Source organism: Thalassophryne amazonica, chromosome 3 (assembly GCF_902500255.1).
Source record: "Thalassophryne amazonica chromosome 3, fThaAma1.1, whole genome shotgun sequence".
NCBI classification, from domain to species: Eukaryota; Metazoa; Chordata; class Actinopteri; order Batrachoidiformes; family Batrachoididae; genus Thalassophryne; species Thalassophryne amazonica.
Window position 1 is genome coordinate 125,401,701 of NC_047105.1, and position 12,692 is coordinate 125,414,392.

Below are 12,692 nucleotides of genomic sequence, written 5' to 3' on the forward strand. Positions count from 1 at the left end.
AACACTTATTTCCGTTGTGGTCCATTTAAAAATCAAATGACAAAATAGAAGTAGAAGAACCTAAACAATTTATAAATACATTAAGACAATAAATTAACATTTAACAAAATGACATAATTAACAGGAAATAAATGGTTGACTTGTTCTGAAAAATTGTTGAGGTCTAAGGTTCTAAAACATTCTGGACTCACCCACCATTCCAACTCGTTATACAAGCTTTGCTTAATTTATTACCATCCTTAACACAAAAATGTTAGCTACCTATTTTATAATCACTACCCAATCTAGAGCCCATGGATCCCCATGGGCGACACGCTAGTTAGTACAATATTCTTCCCCTACCCCTCTACCAAAGTTCCTTGTATCTTCATGCCAATGGGTACTATTGCCTAGTTTAAAATTATTATTATTATTATTATGCAAGATCATTACTATTATCATTTTTATTTTGGTCAGCACCAAGGTGCTTCTAGAGGACCGTGAGGCACCTCAGGAGGGGAAAACTGGGAACCATCGAAGCTGTCTACAGTAAGGCTGGGACTTTGTTGACCTTAACTGAGGATGTAATCCGCTGCTGGAAGGAACACTTTGAGGAACTCCTGCATCAGACCGGGGCGCTCTCCATAGTAGAGGTAGAGCTGGAAGCCGATGGACGATTATCATCAGTTTCCTTAGTGGAAGTCACTGAGGTAGTCAAACAACTCTGCAATGGCAAGGCCCTGGGGATTGATGAAATTCGTACAGAAATGCTGAAGGCTGTGGGTGTGGAGGGATTGTCTTGGATGAGATGTCTCTTCAACATTGTTTTTGAGGCCTGGGACAGTAGGTACTTAAGAAACAGGGACCAGAGTGTATGCCAATTACAGGGGCACCAGAGTGCTCAGCCTCCCTGGTAAAGTCTACACCAGGGTGCTGGAAATAAGGGTTCAACCGATAGTCAAACCTCTGATTGAAGAGGAAAAATGCGGGTTCCGTCCTGGTTGTGGAACAACCGACCAGCTCTTCACTCTCACAAGGACCCTGGAGGGTGCCTGGGAGTATGCCCATCCAGTCTACATGTGTTTTGTGGACTTGGAGAAGGTGCATGATGCGTAACCCGGGAGATACTGTGGGTGGTGCTATGAGGTATGGAGTGAAGGGGTCCCTTCTCAGGGCCATCCAATCTCTGTACTCACAAAGCAAGAGCTGTGTTCGGGTGCTTGGCAGTAAATCTGACTAATTTCCAGTGGTTTTGGCCTCTGCCAGGGCTGCACCTTTTCATCTATCCTCTTTGTGATATTCATGGACAGGATATCGAGGCGTAGTCAGGGGGGAGGAGGGTCTTCAATTTGGTGGGCTCAGGGTCTCATCACTGCTTCTTGCAGATGATGTGGTCCTGTTGGCTTCATTGGCCTGTGACCTCCAACACTCACTGGATCGGTTTGCTGCCGAGTGTGAAGAAACTGGGATGAGGATCAGCACCTCTAAATCTGAGGCCATGGTTCTCACCAGGAAACCGATGGATTACCTACTCCAGGTATGGAATGCGGTCTTGCCCCAACTGAGGAGTTCAAGTACCTCGGGTCTTGTTCACGAGTGAAGAGACAATGGAGCATGAGATTGGCAAGAGAATCAGTGCGGCAGGGGCAGTGTTGCATTCACTCTACTGTACTGTTGTAATGAAAAGGGAGCTGAGCCAAAAGGCGAAGCTCTTGATCGATTGGTCAGTCTTCATTCCTACTCTCTCCTATGGTCATGAGGGTTGGGTCATGACCTTAAGGACTAGATCACAGGTACATGTGGCTGAAATGGCTTCCTTAGAAGGGTGGCTGGTGTCTCCCTTAGAGATAGGGTGAGAACCTCGGTCATCCGTGGAGAGCTTGGAGTAGAGCCACTGCTCCTTCACATTGAAAGGAGCCAGCTGAGGTGGTTCGGGCATCTGGTAAGGATGCTCACTGGGCACCTCCCTCGGGAGGTGTTCCAGGTACGTCCACCTGAGAGGAGACCCCAGGGAAGACTCAGGACTAGGTGGAGAGATTACATCTGGCCTGGGAATGCCTCGGGATCCACCAGTCAGAGGTGGTCAATGTGGCCTGGGAAAGGGAAGTCTGGGATCCCCTGCTGGAGCTGTTGCCCCTGCGACCCGATCCCGGATAAGTGATTGAAGATAAGTGATGAGTGTGTAATTATTATTATTATTGTAACATGATCAGAACAGTCTTTTTGTTTGTAATATGACCAGTGCAATGTCTTGGTTTTGCTTTTTTTTTTTTTACTGTTGTTGTTATTAGTGCTGTGCTGCAAATGGAACCTTAATTTCCCTTCTCGTATCATTATTATTATTATTTGGCAGTGCAGTCTTGTTTGAGGGCGAGCACTAAAGGGGTAAGATATGACAAATATGATGTAATTTCTCTACATCCGGGGACAGAAACATAGCAATTTCTTTGAGATTTTGGGCAAATTACACACAAAGAAAGTGAAAATACAAAAAAAAAAAGTGACAATGTAGTGGAAAGTGGACATGTGTTGTGGTTTGTTTATGAGCTCAAACGTGTCAAGGCGGTTTTGCAGGCAAGAGAACGTATCTGCTCCAGCTAGTTGTGTTGTCTAACACTTACCGACATGTCCTCTCCTATTTGCCTCGTCTTCCCTTCTCCACTGGGAGCTGAAAAAACTGCACTTTTTGCGACTGCTTCAGTGATTGCAGCCAAAAACAAAACGGTACACCACTTTCCCGCGTGAAGTTATGCTGCGTATATATTGTGCAACGGAAGCGGCTGTCCCCATAATAGCCTGACAACCGGCCCGGAATTGGGCCAGATACTGGCCTCTCTTTCCTAGCCTGTGATTGGTTGGCAGTCAAGACACTGCTGTCAGCCCATGTGTCAGCCTCACGCTGATGTGGAGCGAGCGTTGCTCTCCTATTGGTCATTTAGGAGGGGGAAATCTCACTCAAAAATGGAGGCCAGTATCCGGCCCAATTCATAGCCGGCCTGGTTGTGGTCATAGTGGTCAAATCCCGCGATATCACGCAGGGGTCAAACCACCCTGCTCAGAGTGCCGCTCTCACTGGACTGACATCTCTGCTATTTTAGCATTGTGGGATAGCTCGCCCACAGATTGCACTCGCCGGACTACTTTCTCGAAACTACTCAGCGTGCCGCTCTCATTGGAGCAACAACACACAGAATGTGTCTCTTCCCAGATAGATCTTTCAGTGCAGCTCATTTAACACGAAGTTAGCACCCAAGTCTTTCATCTCCATCATCTTTACATCGTCTTTACAGCCAACTGTAAATGATAATAAAACATTCCAATCGTATCTTTCTGTACTCTTCCGCATCAAACTCCATAGTGTCAGTGTTTACAATGCTCATAAACTTTTAAGTTTCTTAAATATTTATTATGGCCACTCTTAAAACTTCAGTTCTCTTTATAATTTTATTACTGGTAAATTTTAGAATTGATTTAGATGACATACTCATTATTTCACAGGAAAACGAGGTCTGTTAGAAAAGTATCCGACCTTTTTATTTTTTGCAAAAACCATATGGATTTGAATCACATGCGCTTGCATCAGCCAAGCTTGAACCTTCGTGCGCATGCGTGAGTTTTTTCACACCTGTCGGTTGTGTCATTCGCCAGTGAGCAGGCTTTGTGGGAGGAGTGGTCCGGCCCCCTCGGTGGATTTTCATTGTCAGGAAAATGGCCGAGCGACTGCCGCTTTGCTGCATCAAAATTTTTTCAGAAACTGAGAGACAGCCAGGTGGAAACCATTCGGAAAATTCAGATGGCTTTCGCTGAAGATCTTATGGGCATCACACAGATTAAGGAGCATTACAACCAGATTAAAGATGGCCCACAGCGGCTGAGGGCGCGCCGCGCTTCGAGCGGCCATCGACAGGCTGAAACGACCAGATGATTTCCAAAGTGAAGGCTGTGTTGATCCGGGACGTCGTCTGACTACCAGAGAAATGGCAAGAGAGGTGGATATAGCACTTTTTTGGCACATTATGCTGTTATAGGAGATTTTGTAATGAAAGACGTGCGGCGGAATTCGCGCGTCAGGACGGAGTCGCGTAATGGCGCAGAACAAAAAGCACCTCTGTGTTGGAAGTCTCACGGGACATGCCCAGCTCTTCCACCATTCGGAAGATTCAGATGGCTTTGGGTGGCTTTTCAGTCGAGTGAGTATCCGAGAAATTGTCAAAGATCTGGGCATGTCACATGTCCTGTGAGACCAACACGGAGGTGCTTTCATTCCGCACCATTAACGGCTCCGTGGCGAATTCCTCCGCTCCTGTTTTCATGACAAAATCTCCTTTAACAGTGGAATGTGCCGAAAAAGTGCTGATGTCCACCTTTTCTGCCATTTCTCTGGTAGTCAGACGACGTCCCGGATCAACACAGCATTCAGTTTGGAAATGATCTGGTCGTTTCAGCCTGTCGATCGCCGCTCGAAGCGCGGCGCGCCCTCAGCCGCTGTGCGCCATCTTTAAACCGGCTGTAACACTCCTTAATCTGTGTGATGCCCATAAAATCGTCCCTGAAAGCCATCTGAATTTTCCGAATGGTTTCCACCTGGCTGTCTCTCACAGTTTCTGGAAAAATTTGATGCAGCGCTGCTCCAGCCGTTCAGACATTTTCCTCACAATGAAAATCTGATGAGGGGGGAGAACCAGTGCTCACTCAAAGCCTGCTCACAGGTGAATGACGCAAGCGACAGGCGTGAAAAAACTCATGCATGCGCACGAAGGTTCAAGTTTGGCTGATGCAATCACGTGATTCAAATCCATATGGTTTTTGCAAAAAATAAAAAGGTCGGATACTTTTCTAACAGACCTTGTATATCATAATTATATGGGAACTACTTTTTGCGCAGGAATTCATCAAGCACATCGGCTGCAGGCACGTACTAACACAGAATCCCCAGAAACTGTGGAAAGTTGTTTGGCCATAATGAGAGCGTCCACTTTTAGCTTGTCATAAGCTAAGCTAGTGGCGCTCATGATAGTGTGGGGTCCATGGAAATATAGACTGGAATGGACGTGCGTGCCTCAATCTATTCGTGTCGCTCAGGACAGGAAGGTGCCATTACTAAGGTTGGAGATATGTCGATCATCAATAATAAACTGACCTTTTTTTTTTTTTTTGCACTAGCGTCCTTATTTAACAGATTTTAATAAATGTAGGCTTGTTTTAAAGCCATTTGAAAGCTCTTTCCAATGAACCTATGCATGTGTGGGTGAAAAAAAAAAAACTTTTATGTAAAATGCAGAAATTTTGGGAAATTATGACAAACTGTGCTGTTTTTCTCTCTCTATTGTCGTTATTGGTTAACAGATTTTAATAAAAGTAGGCTTGTTTTAAAGCCTGTTAATTGCTCTTTCTAATGAATCCATACATGTCTGGGTACAAAAAAAATGTTTTATGTAAAGTGTGGAAATTTGGGGAAAATATGCCATTCTGTTCATTTACTGTGATTTTTTTTTTCCTGTTATCATAATTCTCGATGGATTTTTATAAATGAATCCTTGTAAGTTGTATTCAAGCTGATTAAAAGCTCTAATGAACCCATACATGCCTGGATAAAAAATCCTTATGTATTAAAATATAAATCTGAAGTATGCCTTGGCATTGTGCTAATTTATCTTGCTGCTTTTTCCACTGTAATATTATTGCTAGTCTTTTAATGACAACAACATATATATGATTTTTACTAGCATTTTATTCCAAGTAGATATAAAGCCATTCAGAATTTATGACTTTTGACCCTCAGTCAGGGTAAAAAAGTACCTCCTCCATCCCCTCCAACCACACTGTTAAAACTTAAATGCCACCTGTGACCACCATGTAAATATCATATTAAACAATACTGCAAGTATATATATAGACAGAAATATATTTAAACATTTTTGTTTCCATATCTGTATGCATGTGAATGCAGCTTAATGAAAAGAACTTAGGCGTTGAGTTATAGTCTCAGTATATTGATATTAAATTGTGACATAACGACTTTAAATAGACATTTGTTTTACATAATTACATTAAGGCTCTTGTACAGTTCATTTTAGTATTGGAGAATTTGTTTTTGTAGTTGGTGCAGTTGATGGTGAAGCACTAGCTGCCTTTTTTCTCCTCATTTTGCTTCAGTTTAACAGGCTCAAGGTGCTCTCTCCAGCTTTAGTAATGGCCGCCTTGCAGCACGCTGCTTGTCACGTGACGTCCATTCCAGTCTCTATTTCCATGGTGGGGTCAAACGAGACTGCGCTGCCCTATTATATGTGATATATAAAGACCACCAGCAGATGGCGCAAGTATACCGATTATTAGCTGATTCAATCGTTCGGCAGATTATTCAAATTTCGAAAGCTCACACTGCAGTAATATAGTATTGCAAAGTACAGTAGTACTCCGACAGTAATGCAATACATATTTCCATGTTTATTAAATAAAAAATGAATTCATTGAGTGACTTGGGATTAGCTGTCTTAGAAGTGCCTGTCGTTCCTTTCTCTTGACGACCAAACATGACGCTCTCCGCTTCGTTTGCGTTTCCATTCAGTTCACAAACGTTTTTATTTTAAATAGAATATTTGTATGAAAAATAAAATTCCTTAAAGATTGCTTGTTATTTCTTTGTAGATCTTTTGGAGGTTCCGGCATGGAAATAGTCGACCCTGTTAAATTGGGTACGTTTCGTAATGTAATATTGGGGAAGTGGGCGGAGTTATTCGTCTTTCTTTGTAATGGGCGACGGGGATGCGGTGCATAAAGTGATACAAATCGAGCGCTCCTAAAGTGGTGAAGAGTGATAAACGCTGGAAGACGCTTGGCGCGTTGGGTGGATAAGCTGCAGAGGGCTGTGGCGCTCCCGGTTAGTGTATCGTGCTTAATTTTTCCTCCGTCTTGGATCAAAGAGACGAAGCAGTTGTAGATCTACCGGTACCGACTGAGCGTCTGTGATTTTTTTTTTTAATCGGGGAGGTTTCCTGTTATTTTCAGGTCAGTCGTCTGCTGAAGCTCGCCCGGCGCGAGCTAAACTTAGACGGCACCTTAAAACATGCCTCCCATCGAAAATGACGCCGTAAAAAATGAACTCAGATCTCGGATACAGCATCTTATTGACTCCAATCAAGTGATAGTTTTCAGCAAAAGCCAGTGTCCGTATTGTGTCACGGTAAGTGCGTGTCTTTTCAAAGAGAAACTACTGTTGTACTATAAAATGTGATTCATCCAAATGTGTTGCCTTGCTACGAACATTAGAAAAAGTGCCCTTATCTGAAATACTTGGAGGCACTCTCTCTTTTATTTATTTATTTTTTAAATTGTGATAACAATTTGCTGTTTGAGCGCAGTAAACTATTTTATCGTTTGATGAAGAAATGAAGCCAAAAACTTAGTCAGGTATCAAATGTGACGGGTCACAGAATTTGTTGTAACATACCGGTGCGAAACTTCTCCCGCGAAGGACACACGGGCTGTGTCTAATTCCTGAAATCGACGCGATTTCTGGACGCACAAGGGAACTTACTGTCACGAAACCATCAACGTCTAGTCTTCTACCCGTCATGCATTAGTCTATGACAAACCTTTTACAATCGTTAACTTGGACAGGTGAGTGTGTTCACGTTAAAACTCTTCTTCTTGACGCCACTCTCTCCCCAGTTGGCTAAAACCGAAGTACTCATATACAGTGAGGCAAATAAGTATTTGATCCACTGTCGATTTTGCAAGTTTTCCCACCTGCAAAGAATGGAGACTGTCATTTTTATCGTAGATACACTACAACTGTGAGACAGAATCAAAAAATAAATAACATTGTATAATTAAAAAAAAAATTAGTTAACATTTTGTTCCATGACGTAAGTATTTGATCATCTACCAACCAGCAAGAATTCTGGCTCTCACAGACCTGTTAGTTTTTCTTTAAAAAGCCCTCCTATTCTGCACTCTTGTATTAATTACACCTTGTTGAACTCATTACCTGTTTAAAAACAAAGAAAACACACCTGTCCACACACTAAATCAATCTCACTCTAACCTATCCACCACGCCCAAGACCAAAGAGCTGTCTAAGGACACCAGGGACAAAACTAGATCCGCACAAGGCTGGGATGGACTACAGGACAATATGCAAGCAGCTTGGTGAGAAGGCAACAACTGTTGGCATAATTACTAGAAAATGGAATAAACACAAGATGACTGTCAATCTTTCTCAGTCTGGGACTCCATGCAAGATCTCACCTTGTGGGGTAAGGACAATTACAAGAACGCACAGAACTACACGGGAGGACCTGGTCAGTGAACTGGAGAGAGCTGGGACCACAGTCACAAATATTACATTAGTAACACACTACGCTGTCATGGCTTAACATCCTGCAGGGCACACAAGGTCCCCCTGCTCAAACCAGCACATGTCCAGGCCCATTTGAAGTTTACCAGTCACCATCTGGATGATCCAGATATGCCATGGGAGAAGGTCATGTGGTCAACTCCACTCGCTGTTTTGGGAGATGAGAACAACCCCAAGAACACCGTCCCAACCGTGAATTTAGCATGGGGGGTGGAAACATACTTTTGGGGTGCTTTTCTGCAAAAGGGACAGGACGACTGCAATGTATTGAAGGGAGGATGGATAGGGTCATGTATTGAGTACTTGGCAAACGACCACCTTACCTCAGTAAGAGCATTGAAGATGGGTCGTGGCTGGTTTTTCCAACGTGACAGTGACCCACAACGCACAGCCAGGGCAACTAAGGAGAGGCTCCGTAAGAAGCATTTCAAGGTCCTGGAGTGGCCTGGCCAGTCTCCAGACCTGAACTCAATAGAAAATCTTTGGAGATAGCTGAAAGATCTAGAGAAGGTCTGTAGGGAGGCATGGAAAAAAAATCCCTGCTGCAGTGGGTGAAAACTTCGTCAAGAACTACAGGAAATGTCTGACCTCTGTAATTGAAAACAAAGGTTTCTGTACCAAATATTAAGGTCTGTTTTTCTATTGTATCAAATATTTATTTCATGAAATAAAATGCAAATTATTTAAAATTCATACCATGTGATTTTTGTTTTTTAGATTGTCTCTCACAGTTGAAGTGTACCTTCGATAAAAATTGCAGACCTCTCCATTCTTTGTAGGTGGCAAAAGTTGGAAAATTGACAGTGGATCAAAATATTTGCTTCACTGTAGCTCTTATGACCTTCAAAATCAAAACTGAAGACTTTACTGTTTAATGTTCCATATTTTTGTTCAGCTCCTTGAATTAAAGCTAAACATTTAGAGTAGGCAAAACTTAAAGCAGAGAAGGTAGGTCATTGTCCAAATACTTAAGCAACTGTTAAGACTGTTAAACAGCGACATTCGCGTATTAGCAATAATCATACTAAAAAGTTTTACTGAATAAAATGAGTTCAAAACCACAGAATGTCTTTTTTTTTTTTTATGTGGAAATGATTGTTGCACAGAAGCTTCAGAGATCTGTTGCTGAGATAGATGACTGGAATGAAGTTTTAAGAGGAGACGGGGTGATCATCTCTTAACGCCGTTATCGGCGACTGACTTCTGCATTAGAAAGGGGGGCTGTCAATCAAACGTCACACTCCAGAGATGACCTATCACAGCAGAGCCAGTGCCGACCTGGTTCCCTCCCCCATAGTATCATAAATTTGAAGCGAGAGAGCAGGAATTCTCTGTGTGCAAGCAGAAATCAATTTCGGGGGGGAGGGGGGGGGCTGGTCCTCACGCATAGTGAATATCTGCACGTGAATGTTTTTTTTTTTACACAAGTGTGGTTTTGGTGCTGATCTGACGGCATACACACCTGTCTACGTATACGGTTCCACAGCTGACGGTGCATGTCAGAGCACAAACCAGGCATGAAGTCAAAGGGAACCTGAGTAACTGCTGTAAACCTCTAAGACAGGATTGTCTTGAGGCACAAATCTGGGGAAGGGTGTAGAAACATTTCTGCTGCTTTGAAGGTCCCATTGCACACAGTGGCCTCCATCATCTGTAAATAGAAGTTTGGATCCACCAGACTCTTCTTAGCTGGCCGCCCATCTAAACTGAGCAATCTGGAGAAGGATAGTCGGAGGTGAACCTGGTGGTCCCTTTGTCAGAACTCCAGAGGGAGATGCCACCTCTAAGGTGGGCCCGCCGGTCCATGCCTCCAGCCACTTGGAGGGGGAGAGGTGATGGGGCAACTGCTGCCCCTGCCACAGTACAGGCTTATTAGGCCCACTTCTCACCAGATGTTGTGGTGCGGTGTAAATCTGAGACTTCAGATCCACTAGAATAAGAGAGAAGGAAAGACGAAGGATGAAAGAATCCTTAATATGGAAATACAAGGACAGCTCTTCTGACAAGATGAAGAAAATGAATGGTGAGCTTATTTTAGGGCCCCTTCACACGTAGTGCAAATTTGGTCAAATTACGGTGAAACAGTGCAAAACAGTTCGACTTAGCGAACCACAAAAACATTGCACCGACGGGCAGGCGTGTACGATCCTGATGCGAAGATTTCATGCACACTTGTGCACGAACACTGTATGAGCAACTGTAGCATGTGTAACCACATCGTGCCGCTGCTGTGTGTGGGGGGGGGGGGGGGGATACATGCCACCCATGGGATTCGAACCTGCACTTTGATTGCCAGGCCAAAACCTTACCACTGCGCCACCATCGTTGGCCTGTAAATGGTGCGGGACAATGCCAGAAATCAATGAGATGGATGTATTTAAATAAAAAAAATTAATTAAACCACACACCATTTTAAAACAAAAAATCAAACAAAAAAAAAACCTTATCCAGTATGAACTGTCTATTCCTCTGTAGATGACTCATGGTCACAAGCGTACAGTCATGAAATGACATTAATGAAGCGGTGTGCTGTTAAGTCCACATCTACTGGTCTTGTGCATCCAGCCGGCCCCACACGTGTGTCCACATGGAACAGAGGTCACGTGGGTGACATGACAGTCAGATTGCCCCCTGCGTGTTATGATCTGACGGTCCATTGTCACCTGGGGCGGCCTGTGATTGACTGTTTTCGTGATGCTTGTGAGAATGACCACACATTTTCTAAGTGCCAAACGAGAGGTGTTGGATGTTTGTGCGTGTCACCTGGAATTTGGCCGACACCTGCTGCGAGAGGGTTCGATGGGCTCGCGCAGCGCACGCTCTCTTTCAGCCGCTGGTGTGCGCAAATAGTTGTAGCAACAGGTGTACAAGGCGTTGGAGGAAGCTACGAATTCTGCTTCATGCAGACTTCAACCAAATTCGCGCTATGTGTGAAGGGGCCCTTATAAATGTACTATCAAAGGAGTTTAAATTACCTTGTACATTCACCTCACACGATTGTTCAGTGGCTTAAAGAAGCAGTTTACTTGCATTTTGTGCCCTTGTAGTGACATTAACTAACTTGTTACCTCTACTCCTTTAGACGTGTGCCTTTTTTAGAAATGAATACAGCAATTTTAAAAAGTTTAAAACGACGTTGGATTTGCTGCTGTATTAAACTTGCATACAGTAGCTTTAATCAAGTGCTGTAGAGAGCTTTTTATTTCTCTTCACGCAACTGACAGAATTCCCCCCCCCCCCCATAGACATTCTTGAATTGGGCTACATTTTCTCGTTTGCGTTGGGTTGTCAACTTCATTCTGTGCAGATTTAACATAATTGTAGGCAGCGTCACTATTTGGCAGCTATTCCATCTGTGAAATCTTAAACCAATTTGTATAAAACGTCAACTTTTGTATTTGGCTAATTTACATTTTGGCCTGCTGTGAGCGGCATTAAACTCACATGCACAGATCATGCTTTTAAAAATAAATGCCACTGACGTGGGCCACACTGAAATATGAATCACTGTAAGCGGTGTAACATTTTAACAGCAGCAGCAAATTTGGGAACAAAAAGTAAACAGGATGGCACTGTACTGCTTCTGTTTTAAGAAACCCCACAGAGGCTTCAGTTTAAGTGCTCGAGTGGTGGTCTGACTGCTGTGATGAGCCATTTCTAATTTTCAGAGCGCCGTATTGTTCAGTCTCTGCTTAAAATACTCACACTTTGAAAGCAGGTTATTTTGTGTGTGTGTGTGTTAATGCTAATGAAGTCTGGAAATGATTTCTAAAGTGAGAGACTGGCACAAAGGTGGTATGTTTCATTTATTATTGTTGTTGTGAAAGATCGTCTCTTTACAAGTGAAATGCAGTGTATTGACCCCCCTCTTCAAAAGGATTCTGTATAATAAAAACAATTGTTCAGGTGCCATTAATGCAAAAAAAGAAACAAAAACAAATGATGCCCATCCCTGCTGTCTCAGGGTTTATAGACCTGTTTTTCAGTTTGTTGAGGATGCATACTGTGAAATCTTAGTTATCAAACTTGTCTCTTTCTAGGTAAAGAAGTTATTCACAGAGCTGAAAGTGGACTGCAAAGTGGTGGAGTTGGATCTCATCGGTAAGATAATGGTCATTGGCTGTGTTGACATCATGCTAGCTGCTAAAGCTCCTTTCTCACTGGGCCAACGTAGAGTTGCATAATGCGGCGTACAGACTACACCCACCGAGCTTATGCAGCCCTACGTGGCAATACACTGAGGGACGCAAAGGAGTCCGCGAAATGAATGCAAAAATTAAACATGTTAAATTTTTTTTCATGGCCATTTGGCGAAAATACAGCATTCAGTGCACTATGCAACACTTCACTACTG

The 12,692-nt window shown here is 43.3% G+C and overlaps 1 protein-coding gene across 2 annotated transcripts in view; it reads left to right on the plus strand.

The window, feature by feature from the left end:
* Positions 1–6,827: 6,827 nt before the first annotated feature.
* Positions 6,828–12,692, plus strand: part of txnrd3 (thioredoxin reductase 3) — a 46,299-nt gene continuing 40,434 nt past the window's right edge. Inside the window, exons 1-2 of one of the 2 annotated variants that reach the window (XM_034167418.1) lie at positions 6,828–7,162; positions 12,379–12,439. In XM_034167418.1, coding sequence (XP_034023309.1) covers positions 7,046–7,162; positions 12,379–12,439 — 178 coding nt within the window. In that variant the 5' untranslated portion in view covers positions 6,828–7,045. The remainder of the gene's footprint in view (positions 7,163–12,378; positions 12,440–12,692) is intronic. The other variant, XM_034167417.1, reaches the window with a different exon arrangement.